General features: G+C 35.5%; 2 protein-coding genes and 1 non-coding gene across 3 annotated transcripts; 1 reads left to right on the top strand and 2 right to left on the bottom strand.

Moving 5' to 3' along the window:
- The first annotated feature begins 912 nt into the window (after positions 1–912).
- On the top strand, positions 913–13,928 carry LOC100001178 (uncharacterized). The gene is made up of 8 exons (XM_087293096.1): positions 913–4,253; positions 7,293–7,433; positions 7,502–7,702; positions 9,285–9,472; positions 10,133–10,346; positions 12,974–13,072; positions 13,183–13,250; positions 13,341–13,928. Exons 1-8 carry the CDS (start codon positions 3,984–3,986, stop codon positions 13,495–13,497), a joined length of 1,338 nt encoding a protein of 445 aa, XP_087149222.1. The 5' UTR covers positions 913–3,983; the 3' UTR covers positions 13,498–13,928.
- Positions 13,929–16,069: 2,141 nt separating this feature from the next.
- Positions 16,070–26,472, bottom strand: eif4g2b (eukaryotic translation initiation factor 4, gamma 2b). The gene is given in 21 exon segments (NM_001013443.2): positions 16,070–17,266; positions 18,458–18,579; positions 18,692–18,900; positions 18,974–19,178; positions 19,259–19,517; positions 19,606–19,821; positions 19,906–20,010; positions 20,117–20,245; positions 20,541–20,651; positions 20,754–20,908; positions 20,996–21,134; positions 21,254–21,436; positions 22,065–22,175; positions 22,263–22,414; positions 22,515–22,581; positions 22,707–22,838; positions 23,108–23,210; positions 23,448–23,573; positions 23,650–23,715; positions 25,394–25,502; positions 26,194–26,472. Coding segments are annotated over 20 exon segments (2,697 nt in total). The 5' UTR covers positions 25,435–25,502; positions 26,194–26,472; the 3' UTR covers positions 16,070–17,200.
- On the bottom strand, positions 20,322–20,504 carry LOC137488390 (small nucleolar RNA SNORD97). Its single transcript, XR_015515568.1, has one exon. It is a non-coding gene; the product is annotated as a small nucleolar RNA SNORD97 (small nucleolar RNA).
- Positions 26,473–27,730: the final 1,258 nt, after the last annotated feature.

Genomic DNA, 27,730 nt, shown 5'->3' with positions numbered 1-27,730 from the left:
TTATTACCACAGGGAGTGTGTGTATGAATTATTTCAGGCTTGACTGTATATATTACAAAACATGATTGACAAAATACAGAAAACAGCTAATTTAGATATATATATATTTTTTACATTGATTGTCCAATGCTCAAATTTGTTATGTTAAATTATTGTTATTATATTCTATATTATTATTAATTTTTTTTCTGTATAGGTCTATTAACATTTCTTTCTAATTTTAAATAAAAGATTGGTCATTTTGAGCCTTTTTTTGTTGTTATTTTAAAATTTTATATAAACTTTATATTGACAAAATAGGTAAAGCCACACTGGTTTGAAAAACAATGGTATAAAAATTTATAAAAGTTTAAAATTTCAGATTACATATCACATTATTTTTTCTGTCCCTGCACGGTTTTTCCTAGAGGTTTTTAATATGCCTGACAAGATTATGCTATAAAAATGAACACATTGTGATGTCAATTATGTTTTGGTTATCCAAACTAATGCATTTTCCTCTCACTGTACTAGGACATTTATAAGCCTAATACGTGACATATGCAGAAGTCAGGCTTCCTTCTGCAGGCCATATTTGTGTGTGATTCTGAAGGCTAAATAAACAGAAAGGCTCATTAACACGTCACTTTCACAGCAGCCAGCCAAGTGCAATCCTATTGCAAGACTCCCTGACACCAAGAACAGTGAATTCCAGACTATGTTAGTCCACAGAGAAGAGCTGACAGACAAACATAGAAAGCCTCTCCTCTGGATGAAGCCACACGAGAGAGTACAGGAAATTATTCAAAGCATCCTGTGCCGCTTTGCAGATTTCATCTCTTCTTTGAATTCCTGAGTTAGAACATAAAAACAATGTACTGAGACCCCAGCAAATTAACCATTAGGCTTGCATTTTTTTTTGTTGTTATTTGAGGAGTCTTTTTCTACTTCTCTAATATCACTTACATAACCAGTGTAATTCTGCTTTTGTTAACATGGCAAATCCCCATTTAATAGTTGTGCATGATTACTATCACGAATCCACAAACAAAGCTAACTGGGCCAGTGGAACTTGTCCTATTTGTGCTGCTTCATTCTGCTTGAATAATGCATTTACAATGGATGGGTTTGAGTTTCCTTGCTTCAAACTACAGGGAATCAATCTCACAAAGGATCTGGTGTTATTGAGGTAGACTGTTTCTAGACACAATGCACAACAGTTCTGAAAAATAGTAAAGCCGTTAAGTTGTCTATTTTAGGAGCTTTCACACTAGCACTATTAATACACACCGTACATATACCGTACTGTAAATATTTCCAAGCTCTCTTAAACATTACTTGGGAAATATTTAAAAAAAGGAAAAAATTGAAAGTAGGGCCAATAAATCTGACTTCAACTGTATATATTATTTAACATTTATAAAAAATTTAACATTACTGCTAAAAAATAGATGTATAGAATAACAACATTGACAATACATGCTATAAATGGTTAACAATTTTCTGTAGAAATAAAGTAACTTACTGTAAATCAATTACAGCAAAAACACTATATATATTCACAGCAGCATTTATCAGGCTGTTTTGCTGTATATTTATTTGCAGTATTGTATATTTTTACTGTAAAAATACAGTACTTTTTTATTTTACTTTCTTTATTGTCCACAAGTGGAAATGTATCTTTGGCTTCACCACACAACCACATCAGCGTTCACATTACAGATTTCACAGAAACTGGCAGCACAAATACATTCAATGTCATTACATAAACCACACTAAAAACTTAATTACCCAAACAATAACCAGTATTTAAAATTCTAACGGCAGTCGCACAAAGGACATTTGATACACCCTTTTTTTTACTTAAGGTTGCCTAAAACGCCTTTTTAATGGCAATAGCTAAAACTTTATATTAAGGGGATGGGAACAATCTTCAACAATGACGTCTGATTTGTTTAATTTTCATTAAATGAATTTTCTTAAGTTGTCTTTGTGCTTTATCTACAATTGCACTTGCAATCTTTACTACTCTACACAGTTTTTGCTTTTCCCTAATTGGCAACCACCCATGCCATACAATCATGTTAAAACTCACATCACTTTCATCCAAATTCTTGTATACCTTCTACAAAACATCTTGACTCACATCAAATTGTTGCAACCTCCTAAGATATAGTCATGACATTGCTTTTTAAAAATACATTCTACATGTCCAGCAAATGTCAATCTACTATCAATAAATGTTCCTAAATATTTTAAAATCTCTATTTCATGTACTTGAAGGACCAAAGATTTCATCCCTTCAGTAAGAACTAGTCTATTTCTAATTATCATCTCTTTGGTTTTATGAAAATATATGTCCAGTGAACTTCTTTTACACCAATTTTGAAGCAAATGTACATATAGGTATCTCCCTCTGTTCCTGTTTTAGTCAACCGGCCAACAGGTTCCATATCATCTGCATATTTAAATAACTTAAAACCTAAATCCTGGATCTTTTTTTTACAATGCAATTTTAAAATACAGTGATGTACTGCATAACTGCCCTACAGTAATACAGATCATATGTGTAATGGGGTAAATGCACACAGACTTTTAATTTCAGCCAGCCCCAGGGCTTCCGATGAATTGTCATCCCATAAAATCGCTTCCTTTAGGATCTGATTTCTTTAAAGAAAAACAGCGATCTTTAACAGCATGGCTGAGATACAATATAAAGTGGGTATCAGACAAAACAAGATGCACGGCATCAAATTATATTTTTCCACACCATGTCTTTAAAATATGGAAATCAATGTAACCCCAGTATTTTCAATGGTGTTTCTGCACTAGCCAGCTGCTAATGATGCCGCCTTTCGTCTCTTTTTACACATTAACAACCAAATGGATGCTTAAGTCTATTTAACTGAATGTACTGGAATTACATTACAACATCAATACTGTAAAAGGAACTTTATGAAATTGAAAATAGTCACATAAAGGTTTTGGAAGTTCATCATTGGCTGAAAAACGCTAGCTGTGCATGTATAGTTCAACCATCTCTGATAACAGAGTGCCTGTGGAGATTATCAATAGAATAAAATTATCTTTTTGGCTGCAATCATGTCAACCATCAGAGTTTGCTGTTAAGTAAGAGAGAGGGCATCCGTAATATCAAAATTACTAAAAACAATAGCCAGATTGTGGTCAGGACGGATATTGATTCTGTTAGATTTAGAGAACAATTAAAAAAAAAAAAATAGTACAACTCATTTCTGATGTAAATGCAATTTTACTAAATTATGGAAGTGAGTCATGTTGGATGGCATATGAATTGATTAGACTGAATTGTAAAAAATGCCAATGCATTACAAGGCTAGTGTGACCATTGGAGGTGTGATAATGAGAGACAAAGTAACACAAACCATTATATGTATTGTGTTACCATGAATGATGATGAACAAACAGAACTGACCAATCAGAATCAAGTATTTTAGAGGTCATTGCAATAATGCAACATATTAGTAGTGCTTGAAACAAATTGTTGGTGAACTTGGCTATATAATTTGTACAGCACTGATTGAATGATGCTAGTATTGAATGATCAAGTCATCGGATGTCTGGTGTATAATAAAATTGGGAATTTCCAAAAGATTAGTCTATAAATAAGGATCAAAATATCACCCCAGCATCTTGGCACTGGGATTTGCTTAATATTTAGTCGGTCCTCAGTCCTGGCATCATTACCAATTTGCTGTTAATCCTAACCAGATCATTTCTGAGAATGTGCAATGGTTCAATTAGTCAAGGATGAGGTGAGCTGAGTTTCAACCACTGTGGTAGTGTAGAGTTACTGTGAGCTGGTGCAACATTACCTCATCAATAATTCAACTGGGTTGGATGTTGGTCAGTCTCCTTACTTGCCTTCACTTCTACAGGAACTCTGAGTTGGCAGGAGTAAAAAAACATCTGACAGCAGATCATAATTTGAAGATTGAAGCTGGTTACAGCATCAAGCCAGAAGGATGACCCTAAGGGCTACATCTCACGGAGAGCTCCAGGCTTTGGCTTCATTGAAGAGCCCTGCTTCAGACAGCGGTTTTAGGTCCCTGTCGCACAGCAGCAGCAACATGGGAGGCCAATTTGAAAGCATTGAGGAGATTAAAGGAGTTTCGAAACCCACGCACCTTCCACGAAGACCCGTACGAGCAGTACGACCTGTCAGTGCTTTCACCACTAGCGGTTCTTTCATGCAGATCAACCACCTGCAGGGAGAACTTGTGAGGAAGAGGAAGGTACGTGCTGACATGATGAAGAAAATTAGGACAATGCTGTGGGAAGAGTCAGTGCATTAGGCCTGGATCACACCCTCATTAAAAATTCACGTTTTAACTTAACAGTATTCTGAAATGAACTGCAAATTTAAGAACACTGGGAAATTTTGTTTGACTGTTTTATTTAGTTGAGCCATTTTCAGAGCAAGAACCATTTTTTTTTCTCCCCAAGTGTGCTCTTTTTTGGATTTGCCAAAAACTCATATTACCCAAAAATTCTCATATTATTTACTTTCCTGACACTGATGGTGTTTTTGTACAGTTGTTTTAAACACCACTATCTGATTATACCGATCAGAATAGTTGGAAATGTTAAGTTTACTTCATAAAATACTAGTAAACATCAAAGCAATCAATTAAACAGTAGCAACGTGAAAACATGCACTGTAAAACACAGAAAATCTCTAAATGAAATCAGTTAGTATAACTTATAATTTTGAAAAAGTTACTTTGACTAAATGAAAAAAAGTTATGGTAACTCATGAACTGACTATATTCTGCAGAACTCAAATCTAATGAGTTATGAATTAAATAATTATAATTTTTGTGTTAACCTAATTCTAATGGCAATATCAAACCATTTGTGTAGCTATATTGTCTGGACTTTGTTTCTTTTAACCGAACTCATACAGATTTTATAACTAAACTTAAAATATTTAAAATTACTACTACTCTAAATATTTGACAATATCAAAACAAATAATGTATATGGCTCAAAATATGTATAAGTTTAAAGTTCTCAAACCATTTCATGTCAAAACTTAAACCATTTGCTGTAATCGGTTTCCTCAAACAGTTTCAGTTAACTTAACAGGTTTTACAGTGTGCCAACAATGGAAAAAATATATAAAATATTATTAATATAAAAGTAATATGTTATTTAATAATAAAACTATAAACTGTTTATGTGACTATCATTTCTCTCAAATTACAAATAATACTGTTGTCATTTAGAGTATTTATTTTGTGTATAATAACAAAAATGTCTGTGTAAATGTCCAAAATCTTTACACGCAATGACCCAGAGACTGTTTCAACTGCATGTCACTGATGAGAAGATAAAGGATGTTTACTGTATGATGACTGAAATCGCTTGACCGCATTAAACAGTAACTACATGTACTACAGAATGTTACGTTTTCACACACATGTACAAACTGCATGTAAATACATCAGCCCTTCACAGCGTGATTACCACTCTTTTTGAAAGGTCTACTTTTTACTCATACTTTGAGTAATATTTACAACAGATTCTTTTACTTTGCTTGCACTACGTTTTGGGCAAGCAATGGTACTTTTACTTAAATATTACTTTTCTGTACTCTTTTTCACCCTTGTTTGTACAGTTGTTTTAAACACCACTAATTGATTAACTTACCAAAATAGTTGGAAATGTAAAATACCAATAAATATGATAAATTAAACAGTAACAACATGAAAAAATACAAACAATAGAATAAATATATAAAAGATTATTAATATAAAAGTTATACATTATATAATAATACAACAATAAACTGGTCGTGACGGACATTTCTTTCAAATTACAAATAATAATGTTGTCAATTAGTGGATTTATTTTGTATATAATAATAACAAAAATGGGCTATGCTTATTTTTTAGTCATTGCAATGTTAATTTAGACAACAAAATGGACCAATTGTCATTTCATGAAAAAAAGATAATGCTTTAATGAAACTTTTTTTTTTTTTTTGAAATTTGGAAATATATGTTATCAAAGATTTTTACTCAAACCCATACCTAAAAAACATTTAGTAAATAGTAAATACTCAGATAAACTGAGAATTAATTTTTTCCATTGCTGCACTTAATTGTGCTTGAACATAATATGCTATATAAATATTATAGAATAGTAATAATATTAAATGAAAAAAAAAATAATAATAACAGCCATAGCCATATCACCCTGCAGCCCAAGAATGGTTACTCACTGAAGCTAAGCAGGGGTGAGATTGGTCACAACCTAGATTGGAGATCAGATGTGAAAACTAGGTTGCTGTTAAGTGGTGTGAGGCCAGCAGGGAGTGCTCAATCTCTGGTCTGTGTAAGTCCTAATGCCCCATTAAAGTGAAGTGGACACTGTACTGTCAAAGAGTACCGTCTTTCAAATAAGACAATAAACTGAAGTCCTGACTCTCTGTGGTCATTAAAAATCCTATGGCACTTCTTGTAAAAGAGTAGGAATGCAACCCTGGTGTTCTGGCCAAATTCCCTTCATCAGCGCTAACCGATTATGGCCTCCCAATCATCCCCATCCACTGAATTGACTCTATCACTGCCTCTTCATTCCACCAATAGCTGGTGTGTTGTGAGCACAATGACGCCGTTGTCCTGTGGCTGCCGTTGCATCATCCAAGTGGATGCTGCACACTGGTGGTGGTATATATATACACACACATCAGGACGCATGCTTATTAGTAAGATCACCCTCATATTATTTAAACTTTAGCTTTGTCAAATGTGCCGACACCTCCACATAAAAGGCTATTACGCCACATGAGCGGCGCGTGAGCAGCAAGTAATTGTTTTGCCATGCATGTTAACAAACGGGACTTGCACTGGGAGAAGAGCAGCGGAGTGGTGTGTGAGGTGCGCGGGTATGGTTTTCTTGACACATACATAGATTTGTCAGTTTGCTTTTTGATTAAACTACATTGCTTTCTCCAGCGTTGGTTCGGTTGAACAGAGAATAACCTCTTAATTCTGGGATTACTACTCTCAATAAATACACTTTGCATGTGAAGTAAACCATATCTCAAACAAAGCATTTACTGGGGCATGTGCCCCAGTGAATTGTGTCTAGCCCAATTTACGCCCCCGCTATACACGATAAATGCGCTATTTAAAATACACATTGCACTACGACAAAAAACCCTATAAAAATATGCAGCAGTTGAAAAAATATATAACAATATTTGGTGTTTTTTTTGCTGGATAAACGCTGTCTCTAAGTCTCATTATATCTGTGTGGATATTCAGGAATGTGAGGATCTGAAAAAGGAGAACAAGTATCTGTCTGGTGAAATCCACATGGAAAGGATCATGATGAGGACTGAGAGTGAACTTACCATGAGAAACCTGCGGAATCTCAACCAGGAGCTCCAGGCCCAAGTTAAAGAGGTCTGAAATGCAGAAGTACAACACAAACAAACAGTACAAATAAACATTTCTGTCATCTGTTATCTCAGCTGAAACAGAAGCTGCATGTGAGCCAGCAGAGGGCGACACTGTGCTCCAGGGCCGCTGAAGATGCGGATCGGGCTCGAGCAGAGGCGGAAAAAAGCAGAGCGCTGGCCGAGAGCCGAGCGCTGGACAACCGGCAGCAGAAAGAGCTCGCAGTGGCTGATAAAATACAGCTCGGAGAGGAGCTGCAACTGCTCAGGACTGAGGTATACACGAATAGCAGTATTAAAGCTGAGCGATATGACAATAATGTTATTCTAATTATTATTAAATGTAGCCAACATTTTGCATAATTGTTAAGCTATTTACGTTACGTTATCTGAATAAGTTGTTGTCAGTTGGCCTACACTGCAAAAAAATAAAAATTAAGACCAACTTATACAAATTACACTTATACAGATGTCAAGCGTATTAAACCAAGAAGCTTTAAATTTTGAAGCAGTAACAAAGATTAATGGGCTAGTATTCAGTTATTTATACAATGAAGACCCTGCTGAAAAATGCAGCACATGCTGGTAAGTTATGTTTTGATGCTGGTCTTTCCGTTCATGCCAAAAGGGCCCAAATGTGGTCAAAATGTGCCTTCTGCATTCAAGATTGTTGCTATATCTTCTCATGCCTGTAAGACTTATCATTTTTTTTATTAAAAAAAAAAAAGCTTTTTGGCCAAAAGCTGTATTAAGATGCGGTAGATTTTGTTGCTATATCTTTAAGGTTTATCAGACTTATAGTTTTCCAATAAATAATTTTAAGCATTATTTTTCTCAAAATATGGCAAGCCATTTTTGACTTAAACTCCATATTTTTTTTTACTGATATGGCAAGCCATTTTTGCATGTATCACCTTCACACTTAAGCATTTGTTAATTAAGCATTGTAATTTCAAAAAAATACAGCAAGCCATTTACATAATGTTCATTCCCTTAGTCCCTTTATTAATCAGGGGTCGCCATAACGGAATGAACTGCCAACTTATCCAGCATTTTTTACACAGCGAATGCCCTTCCAGCCGCAACCCAACACCAGAAAAACAATGTTAAAGTCCAGTTTTTGACACTCATAAAGACTGTCATAGAAACATCGGGGTTGATTTAGATCACTCATATTGTCAAGAAGCTTTGATGTATCATCACTAACCTGTCAAATGTCCCCATATCTATGAAACAGTATAACCTAGCAACCATTTAAAAATAGCAATATCTCTACATCAGAACATCGTAGGGACCTGGGCATTGGCTTGTTTGACTCATGCTAGCAAATGGGACTTCCTGTGTACTATGCATGGTAACAATGATAATGGAAGCCAAGTGCTAATAACGATTAGCTACATACTATGAATGATTATCTAAATGCAATACCATATGCTAGAAATGCCTACTAAGTATTAGCATTTGATCAAACATGTACACGAGCATTGCCATTTAGCAACTGCTTAGCAACCACCTAACGATGCCATAAATGTTTGACTTTCTCAAGCCAACATCAAAGTTTATCAATGAACTTTAGGTTCTAGTTTTACATTTTGTTATAAAATTTCCATGCCTTGATATTTTTAGACTTTTAAACATGGTTTATTTCATGTCTCTTTGTTCTGTTGTATTCATGTATACTTTTATTTATTTTTTTCAAATTATGCAGATATAATCCCAATCTATGTACAATTATGTGAAATACAGAAATTAGATTCATTCAGCAAGCATATAGGCCTAAATGTTGAAGAAAAATGTAATGCAACAAATATTTGCCAATATTGTGCTGCCATTCTTATCATGGCTCTGTGATCCACAGCACAATGATGTCCAGCTACTTCTAGCACAAGCTGAAAAGAACTACTTCGAGACCAAGCTGAAACTAGACAGGGTGTCCGGAGAAAAGCAGGCTGTCCTGGAGGAAAACAGAATACTGGAAGATGACAGAAACACCTTACGACACAAACTCAAGGAGCTGACGGAGGAAAATGTGAAGATAATGGAAAAGTAAGCTCAAGAGTGTCCAGTAATGCCATTTCTCTTTGCAAATTCAAGCACTGTGATTAAATCAGAACTCGGGTTATTATAATCAGGGTTCCTACTCTTCTTGAAGTAGGCCTACTTAAATGTCAGACGATGTGGATTCAAGGCCTGGAAAGTACTCAAAAACAAACATAGGTCTTTAAAATTAGTTTTATGATGGTATTTCAGAAATTGTACTGTGCTGGTCTCAAAAACAACTTAAAATAATTCATTCTTAATTTAAAAATCTTTAACTTTTGTGCATAAACTATTACAAATAATGCACATTATCAATATTTCAGAATCCACATTTGAATATTACCAATACTGAAACAAACATTTTATTAAAGAGGAATTTTTTCTTGAAAATTACATTAAAATCATCATCATCACTCATTTTAATAACCTGCAGAAGGACATTTTAATGTACATATTAATTGTAAGTGAAATGTTAAGAACTGTAAGGAGTTTCATGGCACTACATATACTAGGGTTAAGAAAGACTTGGACTGGAATTATGAAAAACGATTTGAAAACTAATGGTGCTTTAAAAAGTCCATCAATCTGCTGTTCATGAAAGAGTGGGAACCCTATATATAGTGTGGCTCATTTTACTTTCTGTAAATATCCTTCTTTCTCTTGTAGGGAAGTGAACTCCAGGCGCAGAGCTCTAGTTGCTGAAGAGCAGAGAGAGAGGGCCAATAAAGCCCAGCAGGAGGCTGAGCAGGAAAGGCATTTATCTGAGCGGGAGAGACAGGAGCGAACCAGAGAGTGTTTGAGCTGGAGAGAGAAACATCACACTCTGGATGAAGTCATCAGAGCCCAGGAGGAGCTCAAGTCTCTGAGACAGAACAAAGGAGTGAGTCTTTCATCAAAAAAACTCATTTCGTGTTCATCAGTAAAAATTGCTATACACTGAAAAAAAAAAAAGATAATTTAATCCAACTTAAAAATACTGTAATAAATGTTTTAATTGATCTCAAAGTATAATTTAACCTTGGTTCAAACCTTAAAACTTAAATTAATCTAAATAAAAAATATAGTAAAAAACATTCACACAAAGAAAAATATTGTTTACTATATAGACCATTCTTTTTTATACTTTGGTAAAATGTAGATTTTTATATTGGATTTATCTTTTTTACCCTTAAACTAGGGACAGTTCACACATTTGTTTGATCATACAACAAAGTATAGTTTTGCTTTGGACAACCTGCTGGTTTAAAGTAAAAATACTACTAGAAAAAAAATTATTATTATTTTTTTCCCCTAGGTGTTTCATTTTTTTATTTTTTGCTTTAAGCTAAATTTAATAAAACAGGTTAAACCAGAAACCATATTTCTTCACTTAATCCAATATAAAAATGCACTTTAAATTAAGAATGCAGTAGTTGCACTTTTTCCTGTGTTCTGTAGTTAAAATTAATTGTTATTGAATGTTTTTCACCAAATAAAAGATATACATTCACCGGCCACTTTATAAGGTACACCGTACTAGTACTGGGTTGGAACCCCTTTTGCCTTCAGACCTGCCTTAATCCTTTGTGGCATAGATTTAACAAGGTACTAGAAAAATTCCCTAGAGATTTTGGTCCATATTGACATGAATGCATCATGCAGTTGCTGCAGATATGTCGGCTGCACATCCATGATGCCAATCTCCTGTTAAACCACATCCCAAAGATGCTGTATTGGATTGAGTTCTGGTGACTTTGGGGGCCATTTGGGTACAGTGAACTCATGGTCACGTTCAAGAAATCAGTCTGAGATGATTTGCGCTTTATGACATGGCCTGTTATCCTGCTGGAAGTAGCCATCAGAAGATGGGTACACTGTGGTCATAAAGGGATAGACATGGTCAGCAATATTACTCAGATAAGCTGTAGTGTTGACACTATGCTCAATTGGTACTTATGGGCCCAAAGTGTGCCATGAAAATATCCCCCACACCAGTACATCAATGCCACCAGCCTGAACTGTGAAACAAGGCAAGATGGATCCATGCTTTCATGTTGTTGATGACAAATTCTGACACTACCATCTGAATGTCGTAGCAGAAATCGAGACTCATCAGACCAGACGTTTTTCCAATCTTGTATTGTCCAATTTTGGTGAACCTGTGCGAATCGTAGTCTGTCTCCTGTTCTTAGTGGCACCCGGTGTGGTCTTCTGCTGTTGTAGCCCATCCACCTCAAGGTTGGACGTGTTGTGCGTTCAGAGATGCTCTTCTGTGTACCTCAGTTGTAACAAGTGATTATTTGAGTTACTGTTGCCTTTCGATCAGCTCTAACCAGTCTAGCCATTCTCCTCTGACATCAGCAAGGCATTTGCACCCACAGAACTGCCGCTCACTGGATATTTTCTCTTTTTCTGTCCATTATCTGTAAACCCTAGAGTAATTCAGTGTAAAAATCCCAGTAGATCAGCAGTTTCAGAAATACTATCATGAAATTGGCTAAATAGAAGTTACCGTTAACAGCAGTTGGACAGGTGTACCTAATATAGTGGCCGTTGAGAGTATATGGGTCAAATGCTATAGCTTTTATTTTAGTTTAGCTGATTATATATGAATAGATAGAAGGCAAAATTATAAGTGACATTAATTCTTTTTCAAATATTTCCCAAACACATTTTAGACATTCTAGTTTAGTACCTAATTTCTAAGTAACATGTAATTTCTTTTCTCTTTGCCATGATTACAACACAATAGTTATTTTGCAAGATACTAATATTCAGCTTAAAATGCAATTTAAAGACTTAACTAGGTTAATTAGGTTAAATAGACAAACTAAAAAGAAATAAGACTTTCTCCAGAAGAAAAATATCATCGGAAATACTGTGAAAATTTTTATTGTACTGTTTAACATCACCTCGGAAATATTTGCTAATAATATTGTCATATATACAGAACAAATATAGTTACACTACATAATTCATTAGCAATAAGTAAACGCATTGATTTACAGTGCCCAGCATAAATGAGTACATCCCCTTTGAAAAATGCTATATTTATTACCACAAGTTAATAGTCAACTAACATGTTTAGGTTAAATTTAAGAATACAAATTAATTAAAGTTAATTACAGTTTTGTTCAATGTTTTCTCCTCACTTATTTATTGGGGTAAACTCAATTTTGTAGCATGAAAAAACCTTAAGATAAAGAGTTCAGATGCAAAACCTTTGAAGAGTTGTCTGAAATTTTCTTCTGAAACACACATTTTTTTAATTTCAGGTTCCAGTTTGTAGGCTTTGCAAAAAAAAAAAAAAAAAAAAAAGGGTTCAATTGAAATAAATGAAATAACTCAACATAGGCATAGGAAGCTGAGAGAAATGCTCATTTTGGAGTAAAATGAACATTTCAGGCAACCCTTGGCTTTACCTGAACTCTTCAGCTATAGAAACATCCACCATCAAATAAAATGAATCTTTAAAATGTTCATTCTGGATGGATGGCACTATTAACACATGCTAACATCTCAATTCAGTGTCAAGCTAACATAAAGAACTACTTCCTGTGTGTGACTGAAAGTGACCAGAGGGTTAAGATCCTAAAAAATCAAGACGGCTCACCAAGGAACTTCACGGTAAGGTTTCTCTCATTCCAACACATCTTCAAAAAAAAAAAAAAAAAAAAAAAACAGGAATATTAAATATATTAGTTGCTTAATAATGATAATAAACACCCACCAAACAGGAAGGAGAGCCAGTGTACATCTCCACACCTGACCTCAGTAGTGATGATTCAGAGAGGAGTTCAGGGAGGTACGTCTTATTTTATCAGTGCTAAACAACTGTGAATACTATTTAAAACAACTTAAAAAAATACCTTGATTATTTATTTCCACTCTTCAGCAGGGCGATGTTTAGGGTAGCAGCACCACGAGCTCGACAGGACACCAGTCCAGCCCAGTTCAGAGAGCTCTCACCACTGGCAGATTCCCACGAGTCTGGATTTTCAAGAAGAAACAGGAAAGTGGAATATTTCTGGATCCCCACAGATGAGGAATAATTGTGAAAGCCTAGTGTACATAAAAAAAAAAGATTTAGGATGCGTTCATATTTGTCTGGCTTGGCTTGATTAAAAATGCTTTGGTAAACTACATATTTGAAATGTGAACACAACATAGACTGAAGACATGTATACAAATCAAAAACAGGACATGTCATAACGCGAATATAAAATGAACAGAGTGCTCAAGCACCCCCATTTTTGTTGTCATAATTATAGCGTTGCCCAATATCGGTCTTGCAAAATGTTGTCTTGCAGCAGTTTTTGTATGCATCAGGAATACCTGGCACTGTTTTGACTCGTTTTAAACTTTTTACATTTGAAGCTCTTTGGGAATACTCCACTGACGAATGTAGAAACACACACACAAAGAGCATGTTTAAACTCATTCAGTCACAAAATATATTAAACAAACTCTGTTTTATTTTGTATTTTGTTTTCCAGCCTAAAATCATTTCATTCCAAATAACGGAAAAACCAAACTATGAATGTGAATACATCTTAACACAATAAATGCATGGTTCTACACAAGCCATTCATTTTGTCCCAACACAAATCGATAAAGTTAACTTTTAAAGAATTTAAGTGGATATATAATAGTTAAGTTGCAACCCCCCCCCTCCCCCATCTCAAAAATTGTTGTTTCAGCTCATTTTAAATAAGTATTTTGTACAAGCAGCACAATATATTTTGAGTGCAGATTGTTTTAATTTAACCTACAAAATACATTTGTCATCCTATTAAAACAATCTGTATAGTATTCCCTGACGTTATAATTAAATAAATTGATTGGAAAAGAAAAAAGGAGAAAAAAAGGTTTAGAATAATTAATTTTGTAAACATCACTTGTAAATAAATTAATTTTGTTGACATTTCACACACAAAATACATGTCACCCAAACAACAAACAAAACAAGCTGTACGGTATATCAATATGTAAAAAGAGACACATCACATTTACACACACACGCACAAAGAGCATTTTCAACGCGTTCAGTTACAAAATATATTAAACAAATGCAGTTTTGTGTTTTGCAGCCTATAAAATGACAACAATCTGAATTTTTTTTCTTCTTCTGTGGTCCGGAACATTACAACAAAATAGGAGAACCAAACTGTGTGAATCTTTACACTGTAATAAATGCAGCGTTCTACACAATTCATTCATGTTGTCCCGACACAAATTAAGTTAATTTGAAAAAATTGAAGTAGATTGAACATAAAATTAAAAAAAATAAATAAATTAAGTTGTCCCCCTAAAAAGATCAAGAATTGTGTCGTTTCATTGCGGTATTTTAATATTTTAAAAACATTGCATGTACAAACACAAAGAGAGCATGTTTAACCCATTCAGTCACAAAATATAAATCATAAATGCAGTAATTTTTGTATTTTCTAGCCTATGAAACGACAAAGATCTGATTATTTATTTTCTTCTGCGGTCCAGACCATTAAATAAAAAAACTAATAGATCCAAACTATGAGTGCAAATACATCTTTACACTGTAAAAAAATGTAAGGTTCTACACAATTCATGTTGTCCCAACACAAATCGATCAAGTTAACTTAAATTTGAGTGGATTGAACGTAAAAAGAATAACGTCGTCCTTCCAAAAAATCCCAAGAATTGTTAATTCATATAAATTTGGTGCACGCAGCAAATATATATTTTGAGTGTAGATTGCATTAAATTTTGTAAACAATTAACCTACGAAATACATTTGTCGTCCAAACACTCAAAACAATCTTCGTACGTACATACATACGTATACACACAAGCACTCACGCGCACACACACACAGCATGTTTAACACTTCAGTCACAAAATATATTGCGATTATTTTTTTATTTTTGTTTTCCAGCTTATAAAATGCCAAAGATCTGACCAATTTTTTCTTCTGTGGTCCAGACCATTATATATATATAAAAAAACTAATACAACCAAACTATGAGTGTGAACACCAGGGGCAGACTGAAACTGTATTTTCAGTCGGGAAAGTTATTGTTCCTCTGACCACCCAAGTGATTGGTAAATTAGGAGCTGGGGGTTGTGGAGTTGTGTGTGAAGTGAAGAGCCAGAGTAGGGGGTTTGTGTCATGTTGTGGACTGTGGTGATCGGTAACTGAAAAGTGTGCGGTGGGGATGGTTGATTACGGCGATCAATAAGTGAAGAGCTGGTGAATGCGGGTACGGGAAGAGGGGAGGGCAGGCCAGACTCCCGGTGCTCCCTATGGCTAGTCTGCCCCTGGTAAATACATTACAGAGAATACACTGTAAAAAAATGCAGGGTTCTACACAATTTATTCATGTTATCTCAGCACAAACCGATTAACTTAAATTTAGGTGGATTGAACATAAGAATTAAGTTGTCATTTCCCTAACCTACCCCCACCCCCCCTCTAACTAACTTCACTTCCTGTCGCAATAAGGTCCTATCTAATACAGGCAAAAATAAATCCTAAAAAAAAAAAACGGTCCATACAATATTCCCTCATGTTATAATTGATTGAAAAAAAATATTAGTGCAACATTTAAAAAAATATATAAAATAAAATAGGAAAAAAAGACAGACTTAAGTGATCAAGTTTTTTCTTTATTGTAAATTCAGCAATAGTGGTGATGAATACAGCACTAAACAGCCTTACAACGACATGATCATAAGTTATTTCAATTCTGACAACTGCACCGCAGTTAAAGTGGGCAAATGCAAGTCAGGTACAATTAAAACACCTGTCAATAAAAGGTTGTAAGTAAACCTCTTATTGACAAGGGCAAAAGCCTTTCTCCTCTTTTTGGGTGTCAAGGATTTGTTCCATTTACGTTTAATGCCCCATTAAAAGGCAGGTTAAAAAAAAAATCCACCACAGTTGGAATCATTTGTAGCAGATCAATGGGACCAGAATGGCAACATTACAACTGCCATTAGAGAAAGAATACATCTCAATTATACTCGTAGATCACACTGCAGACAACATTATAGTAAGGCTGGGGCTGCAGAGGCATTAAGTTGACACTAGTAGCTTGATTTCGGCATCTTCAATGGAAAGCACTTAAACTCTACTGCAAGCTGAGATATTAGGTAGTGTGTTGTGCAAAAACAAAACTACTAAGCAGATGCTCTAGATCGTAATTCATGAAATCCGACATATCAGAGGCTGTACTAACAAATGCTCATTCGGTAGGAGGTAGAAATGAAGACTGCTAAATGTTACAGTGATTACAGTTTTACAGATGTTTCAATCATGCTCGAGGGTTGAAGGATATTGCAACCGACCCACAATAACACTAATAAGAGTCTACAGCGTAACCTATGAAGCCCATTACAACCAGGATCTCAGCTTCACTGCTGCTCAGACGCTGCGAGGTTTGTCCTGTTTTTCTTTTCTGAAACAAACACACAAATTAAACCAGGCATACCACGAGGAGGATCTGACGAACACCTTTTCTACAAAAAAAAAAAAAAAAAAAAGCAGTGGTTGATATAACATGTGAAACTGATGTCGATTTTAAAAAAGCCTGACAATGGTTATGACGCAAGCAAACGCATTAAGAGATGTTACAATAATGGTATTGCTGTTTAATTCACGAGCCTAGCAGCAGAGTACTTTAGTCAACAGAGTGAGCTACTGCAAAAAGAGTGTAGAACCCCCAAGGCAGGCCATTTAGCAGAAAATTAATGTTGTACTAGGATTAGTCTGGTTTCTTAGTCAGCTTCCTCTTCTGACTCCTCTTCCTCAGCCGTCTCAAGCCAGGTCAGCCACTGGTTCACCTGAAAACGAAGATAAAGGCTTGTAAATATACAGGGCTCAAAAATAAAAATACCTGAAATATAATCTATGCAACCTAAAAATACATCTGGGAGCATTTGTTTGCTTTTAAAAGCATTCATGCTGTGTGTTCATATGTCGACCGGTCTCTTGTGCTATGCAGATTTTAGGTTAATATTAGCTGTCAATCTCTCAGTCACAACTTTCTGCTGTCAGATAACACCACAGAAAATTTAAAGGACTGAAGAAGATGGAGTAAAAACAGGTTTGTAAACCACCTTAGGTTACAAATAATGACGCCAGTGACGATGATCATGTGATGAATGTCGATCCACCAACAGAGAGGGCATACGGTTTGAAAATAGAGTCCGATGTTTAACACAAATGGCAGCTAAATGTGAAATTTACCACTGCACACATCACCAAAGAAGCTTGCCCTTTTCAGCTTATGAAAGATAACTGTACTGTAAATGACCAGGTTGGCTATTGAAAGAATAATGTTCAAGTTGACTGATGAGCAGGGCTGACGCAAGTGATTAATTTTTTTTTAATTGTTAAACTTTAGTTTTTGTGATGCTGTTGTGAGACTGTTGTTTTCTCTGTTAGAAAACAACAGTTAGAGACTGTTAGAGACTGTTGTGTACACTATATATAAAATTAACTTTATTGTGCGATATGAATAAAAAGTGATCATAAACCAATATATTCAATTCAAATAAGCGGCAGCTTGAACCCAGAAACAGTATTACATACATTACTAACACGTCATCACTTAACAGTTCATCATCAACGAATAGAGGCGACCTCGGTAAATACTGAGGGTGGCACCTGCGAGTATGTTGGAAAGAAACTTAATTTATTATAATAACTATAATTTCAACAAGTTATCTCAGAATTAATGAAATTGTTATCAATTACAATACATTAATTAATAAATAATTTGTAGTAGAGGTGCTCATTCATTTTTGGAGGATGCTCCTGAACTTTAAAATGGAAGCCCCAGTGCTGTCGAGCTCTCACATACATGAAAGTTAAAGATTTAAAGGAGGTTTGATGCAGAAAAACATTAAAAGTAGAATACAAAATATAATTATTTTTTTATTTTTAATACATTAGAAAATGTAAAAATAAAAAGCCACACAAAACCTTTTTTCCATTTGATGAAACTGCCGAGATTAGTCAAATAAACTTACCTGGAATAAGGCTTTTCCTTTCCCAGGAAATTCTTGGGAAATATCTTCTTTCCAAGCAAGAAACGCTTCCTCCTCGATGATCTCCATGTCATAAAAGTGGACAAAGTAGCGAAGCAACATACCTGAATCACAAAAACAAGTCAGAGCCACAAACCTCAAATTAGAAAAATTCTCATTTAGTCATTCAGAAAATCTCAACAGACAAAATGTAACAATCTTAAGTGCATTCTGTACCTTTTGGAAAAGCATTGGCATTGCAGTGCACCTGCAGGGCATACAGAGCACTGACTTGCAAGTTGGTGTGTTCGTGAAGGAACTTCTGCATGACCGGCTTGAAAGAGTGCAATAGCTGCTTCTCCTGATCGAGCTGCTCTTTAGAAGGGAAGGACAGTTGCTCATCGCATTCAGGCACACCAAGCTCAGCAAAGATATACTGCAGGAAGCTGTTGAACAAAACATGAGCTTGTCAATAATGCTTCTAACTACATTTCACCATTCATATTCACGAGAAAGTACCTAGTCACAAGTATGTTGATGAAGCCCTTGTCAATGTGGAGTTTGGGAGAAATGTTGTCTTTAATCCACTTGTAGATGGTCTGAGGAGAGGGATCTGCTTTGATTTGCTTCAGTAGTTCCTTCTCCAGTTTGAGCAAAGGGAAGAGAAAACTCAAACCTTTTCCCTCGAGAACCTCCAGCATACGATCCTTATTCTGATCAATTTCTGAGAAACACAAACTCTAGTTAAATAAAATAAGATATCTTTAAATAAAAATTATACAAAATTTCTCTATGTAGACTTACCAGGAAGCATCTTCTGCATGTTGACCTTGCTCTGCTGGAAGAGATCTGTGAGCCACTCGCGGTCCTTGAGTTTGGAAGCTTGCTGCAGGCATAGTAAGAAAAGAGGAAAGTGGTTGCCATTCTCCAGTGGATGAGCCAGTTCTGCCACACTGACCAACTCTGCGATGACGGCTCTTGCTGCAAACTGAGCTAGATAGGACTTCACCAGGGGGATGTCTACCTCAATCTTAGGGCACTGATCCAAGACATTCAGCAGAGCCTGCTTACAAAAGCACATATAATTAACAGTGAAAAGCTCGACAAACCTTCTGATTGAGAAAAAAAATTAATTCGCAAAAGGAAGTTACCTGCATGAAGTGTTCCCCTGTGATGAAGCCCTCGGTACGCAGTGTGTTAATAAGAGTGCTAGCCTGTTCCCGGTCTTCATCAGTCCTTTCCAGTGAACACAGTATGATCTTACTTAGCATCTCTGGCAGAAAGTGTTTGGGAGCTTTCATCTCTCTCACACCGCTGACAGCGACCTCCATGTTCCTATTGTTCAGATACTCGGTCACAATGTTCTCCTGTTGTATTCAAAACAAGTAATCTGTTATGAAGTCTCTTAAAACCACAGAAATAAAACGTTTTACAATATTAGAAACACCCACAGTCATTTTCAGCAGTTCCTCCCTAGCAGGTGGTGGTTTTTTAGTAGTCTTCTGGGGTTTCTCCTGAATCAGAGGCGGGTTGGTTTTCAGTCCAAGTTGAGGAGGCTAAAAAAGAACAGCATGAATTTTTATAATGCACAATAAAAAGTAGTTTTAAATAAATATCAATTCCAACTAAAAATGTTCAAAGAGAGCTGGTAGAGATTTCTACCTGTCCGAGTGGTGGAGTTTGTGTTCGTGGAGGCTGAGCGCTGGGAGGAATCATGGTGGGAATTTGGGGCTGCAGTTTTGGCACTTGGTTTTTATTCAAAAGGAACGACTGGGCAGGTCTAAGACTGATCTGAAAGAATGGATCACAAGAAAACACTGTTAGGTTACTCATCAAGATTTCATATTTGAGACTATGGTGACAGGTTACACCCTCATATCTCATAATCGCAATCAGCGGACTGGCTGGCAGTTAAAGATTGAGGGATAGGAGGAACAGCATAGAGAGGAGGTAAAGCAAAGGAAGAAAAAAAACAGTAAGATGGAAAGAAAGAAACTGTCAACCAGTGGAATCCCTCAGAATAACGCGTCTTTTTATAATCACAGGGTGCTTTGGTTTTTCTGGAGTTTAATGTGTCTAGGTTTACCTCGTCTGCATTCATCTGCCCTTTCTTGAAGCGTGGAGGCATGTCCTTTGATTGAGCTTGCTGCTGATTCAGATGGTTCTGGTTTTGATTGTGAAAATGCTGATTCTGTCCCTAAAGATATAGGAATTTAGTAATCTAATACTAACAGTTAAACTGTAAAAAAAAATGCAAATGATGGATGTCGTTGCTGAAAAAAAAACAGCCCTCTGATACCTGGTTAGACTTCATGAAAGGCTTCATACCCAAGTCAAACTGGGACTGGGGTTGGGATGCCATGTGGCCATTGAAAAGAGGATTTGTTCGATGACGTCCTAGAGTGGGCGAAAACCTGTCCTGGATTACACCTGGACCAGTCCCTATGCCACTACCTGCAGATAGTTATCCAGGAAAGATGATGAACACATGGAAAATTCAATCTAGATGAAGCTGATGAATACAACAGGTGCTAAACTAACCTGGCATCTGACCAAACATATCAGCCAAACCACCCAGAGTTTCTCTATCCAGTTTCATCCTGTTCGGCATAAAGGGGCCTTCTAGGAAGAAGTCCATTCTCATTCCTTGGTTCATGGGTGGAATGAAAACACCCAAATCCTTTGAAAAGGAAAAGATAAACAATTATAATAACCAATGCTTTGGTTTCTAATAAAAGAATCAGTGACTTCTAACAGCATTAAGATATTTGTAGTTTTGTGTAAATGTAACTGGCTTACCTTCACTGCATCTTGACGAATCTGGTTAATCGTCTTTGGTCCGTTGTCGATGAAAGCTTTGCGAGGAACCCAATTGTTCTCTCTCAGCTCCACTGTGTCCTGCAGTAGGAAACGAATCCTCGCAGGCAAATCCTTGTTGTTCATTAAGGATTGCATACGGCCGAAGTACTGATCCATTAAAGACTGTGGGGAAAGCAGAGGCGTATGAGAGAACATGCTCAAATTACACTTAAGCTACTCAATGAATATATTATCCACTTAAAACTCCTGCAGGAAAAAAAAGTCTGCCTCTGTCTGAAGATTTGTTTTGCCTTCAAGGTGCTATGGGTAAAACTGCTTCCAAAAAGTCACAATGAAACTGTACCAATCTGTCAGTTTTCAAAGGGCAACAACTTTATGGCTAAAAGCCTGACCCTGAACACCATAAATCAGCCCATTAGCATCTCAAATATAAAATGCAATGATGTTTCAAATAAAAATCTATATATCTTGATAGCTTTAAAAAACTTGTCTAACATCTGAAAGGCATTAAACTAGCATTATACTCTATACCCCACTACTAATATGGCATTCTAATTGGCAGGAACACAAGCAGATGGCGAGACCCGTTCACATTTATACCTATTCTTTTAAGAGGTATTTTTTGGGTTTGTGTTTGAATCAAGACTCGTAAAGAAAGCTTTTTTTTTTTTATCCTTGAAAGTAAAAAAAAAAAAAAAGATTAATAAAAAGCATGTATAAATAGGCCTTTTTAATCAATCTATTCAACCGATGCTGAAAAAAAAAAAAAGTTCAGTGGGTCAGGTTGTACCTTGGCTTTTTCATGGTCGAGTCTGGGCCCCACAGTTCTCATTATCTGACAGAGACACTCCAGATCCTCTCCCATGTCCTTGAGCTGGACCCTCTTCTTTTTCTCCAAAAGCTACAGATAAAGTAGAAGTGATGACCCCCTCAAAATCACTGACTCACTATTAACCAAATCACATCATGTAGTTCAACTAATACATACTGTTTTGATGCACTTATGAAGGATAGATTCATGGATGAGGTCAAGTTTGCCGAGTTCCCCAATGAATTTGATGTTGCCAAGCATCTTGATCTTGGCAATGGCACGCTGCTCCTCCTCCTCAGAGGTGAGAGGGTTGTCTTGTTTGTCGTAGACTAAATGCAGACACACATTTCAATTTTAGAAACTGGACACAAATCATGCCTTGCAATTAGCACAAAACATCTAAGTTATGGAAGAAATAAAATGACTCACGGTCAACATTTTTGGTGCGGTTTTCAAATTCATCTTGAAGCTTGGTAATTAGAAGTCTTCGGAAAGTCTGCAGGCAAATAGTCAGTATAATGAATAGTAACAAAACTAGAGGGTAATTGAGAATTCTTTTTAGGAATTTTTACAATACATTAATGATGTAAATAAACAAGTTTAGTACATTCATGTACTTACTGTGCTCTGCTTTTGTGATGACTGGATTTCAGGTGTTGGGCCATCAAAGTTTGGTGCATCCTCTGCCAAACGCAGACATAGCTGAGCATAGAGTGAGCTGTATTTGGGCTCTTCTAGGGCTTTGTCTACGATCTGTGGTAGAGAGAACAATATAGTCAGATTACAGTAATGCATGACATATATTTATTCAAAAGCAACTTTTAAAACTATTAATTATTACATTAAGCACTGAAGCTTTTTATAAGCTGGCATATTATTAATGTCTAAGCAGGCTTGTATACTTTATAATATTTTAATTATAATGATTTCAAATGATAAGAATTTAACTTATTTAAGGGAACTTAAGCCACAGAAGATTGACATTATAATTAAATCAAAAAATGAATGCAAAAGCCTCTCACCAGCAAGATGATTCCTTTGAGGACAAGTTTAGAGTCTACGCCCACATTGAGAAGCTCAAGGCATAGCTTGTCAAACTTTTCAGGGGTCAGTTTATTAAGTATGCTAAAAGAGAGAGAAGACAAATGAACATCTCATATCAGTTTAAACAAATAAACAAACAAAAAAAAAGCTGTTTATCACAAAGATTTTTGCTTTTTTGAGCTTGAGAGCGTCAGCTGACAAGCACAAAAACATGCTCACAAGACTCAATGAGCACAATAAACAAAAGCTCAGAAACAGAGCCTTCTTTAATCTCCATCGCTGCTGAAGTGTGCATTTATGCTCCTTAAGGACACTCACCCTCTTACTTTCCTAAATATTGCATCGTGATGTTCTTTTTCAGTGGAGGAGTTGACATCTCGTCTAGTGCTTCGTGAAGGAACCCATCTCTGAACGCTAGGCCCTGGGGTTTTCCCCAGGTACTCGCTACAAGAGCAAACAAGCCATTAGTCTCTGAAGTACATTACAAAGTTTTAATGTTCTTAAATTTAACAAAGCATACCTGTTGCCGACAGTCTTGGGATAGTGCTGAGATGCACCCCTACCTCCTCCTCCGCCCGAAGAAGCACTAGAACAAAAACAATTGTAGATAAGAAGGGCAATCACACAACCACCACTAAGAAATACTTAGAACTGGTTCATGGTTATTCAATTTGTGTTGGTGTAGAAAGCAGTTTAAAAAGTTTCAGCTAAATAGCTAGACAAAAAGCAACACCACTTTTTATTTTTAATGTGCAAGACATTTTAAGACACCCATCAAAGAGTTCCCCATCTTGTTTAAAAACAGTAAAATAATGTAATTTTCAATTCAAAACATCCTTTTAAAAATTCAGGCAAAAGCTTTACCCCTCGGTCATGAGATAAGTTAAATCGATTGAACTGTCCACTTGCTCAAGGCGACTGGTGCGACGTCAATGCAGATGCTTGGGTCTAAAACGCAACTGAATCAGTGTGCGATGGAGAGAAATGCCAGTCATTACACAATGTTCATGCAATTTAATATGAGAGCAGACCTATGCATGGGTCAAATATGAAAAAATATTTAATTATTAACTGAAGTACAACAAACTATTCTATTTTGCCATTTCTTTTGCTTTATAATAAAAACATGCTGTTTTAATCTGAAAAGTTGCACTCAAAAATATTAATATTTTTTTAAAATAATTTACAGAAGATGACAACAAAAATGTGATTCAAAGCCACAAAAATTTATAAACAACAAAAAAAAAGTATCTGAAATAATCTTGCCAGGCACTTTTAGATTTAAACAATTTGATGGCTCTTAAAAATCACAGTACAGCCCCAAAATATACAAAAACGCTTACAAATATTCATAATTAGTCACAATTTACTAATACAACCAGTATTTTTGCTTTGACATTTTATTTCCACTAAAAATACATACTTGAATAATTTTTTTTTGTACATAAATTCACTCATTTAAACTTATTATGATGCAGGGAAAAAAAGTACTCATCTGTGACCCACAGATTATAGTATGGGATAAGCTTCAGCATTGGGGAAAACCCATTTTTTTTGGGTGCCTCAAAAAGAAGCTAAACAAAGAGGTGTATGTATAGGTTAACATGGTAAATCTACATTGAATCTAAACACTAGCTTTATCCCTCATTGCCATTGTCACTGCTAACTTCTGTGAAATTTGATAGGGTAAACAAATTCAAATCTTTAATCATTATAAATATTAGTTACATCAACTAATTTGCATTGAATTGCAAGTGCTCACACCACAAATAAGGTAGGAAAAAACTTCTTGATATTTGTTCAGATCAAGCACACTAAAGTTCCTTCTGGCCAGTCACCTGCTTCCTTGTTTTGCGTCTGACAATGTTTTAACATTAAGCAGTTTTACATAAAGGTGAAATGATATGTAACACTTATGTAAATGATCTCTGTTCAAGATGTAACTATAATATAATATTTTAGTAGCACCAGCACCTCTTATTTACAAACCTGAATACTGTAATGAGTATGTAGTGTGCTTTTTGTGGTTGTAAACATTTAAATACTAGGTGGTTTTATTATTAGACATTATTTAAAAAAAAAGAATCAATACAAAACGACCACCTTTTGTGATGGATTTTGTGTGCTCTTGAGCTGGTCCTTTAATAAGACATCTATGATGTAGATTCCCATGTTCTTTAACTACACAGTATTGCTTGTATTGATGACTCAGACGTTAAGAAATATGTTTAAGTCCGAGGGCAATGCTTGATGTTCAATCTCACCTGAAACGAGAAGCACCCCCTTCTGCAATCACACTCTCCACTTTGGCGGCTTGACAACGAAGAATCTTCAAAAGAATAATTATCAAAGGGCGGGGTGGGGAAATCCGAACTGTTGGAGAAAGTAAGGATGAAAACAGGGAAAGAAAAAAAAAAGTTAAGGAAACGTGAGAAATTTACTTGTTTAACAATCGCTGCGTATTATACACACGATGTAATAATTACTAGTCTGTTCAGAGATTTACTCTTCCTCCAAAGATGAATAGGCCTAATCACGTTTTATGCATCCGTAATATTTTAAAAATATTTTATTCTGCCATTAAATAGTACGTTAAGCTTGTCGTTTCCTCCTTTCATGACAAAAGAGGCCAAATCTTTACGATACCTTACTAACACCGTAACCGAGATAACAAAGAAAAACCAACAAACAAGCCATATCTTGTTACTTTCGGTCTATATCATTTTCTAAACCCGACATATATCACATCATTTCAACACAAGACAGCAACGAATATAACTCAATATTTTTACTACAGTTAATAACAGCTTTTGCGTAATAGCTAACGTAACAGTTAGCTAGCATGCGGTTAGTGGTCACGTAACAATGTACTCCCCTTAAAACACGGAGAGAGGATAAGATATACATAAATGAATCTATCCAATGACTAACACATGTGCTAACTTGTTTTAGGTTTTAAAGGCAAAAACGTTCTCAGGTGTTTGTTCTACAGCGACGCCATTTTCTACATTCACGCACTAACAACAGCAGCCATTTTATCTTATGTTAAATAACAGAAACTTACCTTTACTAAGGCAACCTCAGTTTTGTTTTTGGTTTTGTTCTTTTTAAAGAGAAAAAGGGTGAATATGAAAATAGATATGCTTTTGAGAGGATTGAGAAGATAACCGGTCAGGCACGATTGCAGCTCGCTGTGGCGGAGAAATATTGAGCTCGGGCTCCTCCTGACTGACTGCTTGACGTCACACAGGAACTTGATTTGTATTTGTCAGGACTTCGTTGTTAGTAATTTTCCACATTGTGAACCACATCGGCTTTATATATTGGAATGGTCTTCTTGTGCATTTTTACTTTTCTCATGTGAAAGTTAAAAAAAAAAAACATTATTTGATCAAAAACAAAACGGTTGATCATACAACGATCGTATCATTTACATCAAGAGATTACATCCCATTTAACATAAATGCCCAAACTAGGCCCTTTGGCCCTTTGTATCCTTTGGTTTGGCCCTCCATGATTGGGAAGGGTTGGGGAATGCCCAACAGATCAACTTTTCCTGTTTGTTTTATTTTTGAGCTACAAAGCAACAACAAAAAACAATACAAACAAAAATGAAATTAAATGTTACAATTAAATATTGTAAATCAGTGGTTCTCAAACTTTTTTCATCAAGTACCACCTCAGAAAAAAATTGTCTCTCCAAGTAGGCTACCACCATATGACCAGTATTTAAATACAGTAGCGTAGTAGACCCAATTAAGCAGCTACAGCTCTGCACAGTTTAAAAACGTGGCAGATTAATTACTATTATTAATAATATTCATTATTATTGGCCACTTTGAACCTTATAAATAGTTTGAACATTAACACTGATGTGCTTATAACAAACAAACAAAATAAAATGTCAGTGTTTAAATTAAAATGTGCTTCTAAAAGTTCTTTGAAAATGGAAGGCTACTGTTCTTAAAAATTTTAAAGAATCTCCTGTACTTAAATGTAAAGTGTTAACCTATAGTATCCTATTCATCAAAACCTGGAAATGGTGCTTGGACCTCATAAATACAGGCTATATGTCATCATATTCATAAATTAACCATTTTTGATACATTTTTAAATATGTTGCATGTATGACATATTGGATTGCGTACCACTATAGAAGGCAGTCCACGTGCCACTAGTGGTACACGTACCACGATAACCACTGTTGTAAATGAAAGATTTTTTTTTTTAAATGTATACATTGTGTCACTTAACGCACAGGGCACACAGCAGAAGATCTTGTGTGCAAATCAAGGCAAGTTCGTGAAAATAAAAAACATTTTTTTAAAATTAGATTATGCATTAGTATATGGTTGAAGTAATCTTTTCCTTTTTTAAAATTATTATGAAATAAATTAATAAATTACCCATGGCAACTCAATGCTACACCCTACAGTTTGCTATATTTACCTTCAGCCTACAGCTCTCAATCAAGCTTGGATTTTGGCCATTCATAAGAAAAAGTTTTGGTACCCCTGGTCTAGAATCTAGATAAAATGTAAGTTATTGTAGACTTTCATTTGCTAGATTGTATGGCTGTACTTCCAAGAAAAATGATAATT

The sequence above is a fragment of the Danio rerio genome, chromosome 18 (assembly GCF_052040795.2).
Source record: "Danio rerio strain M-AB ecotype USA chromosome 18, GRCz13ab, whole genome shotgun sequence".
Taxonomy (NCBI): domain Eukaryota; kingdom Metazoa; phylum Chordata; class Actinopteri; order Cypriniformes; family Danionidae; genus Danio; species Danio rerio.
This window is presented reverse-complemented; position numbering and strand designations above follow the sequence as displayed.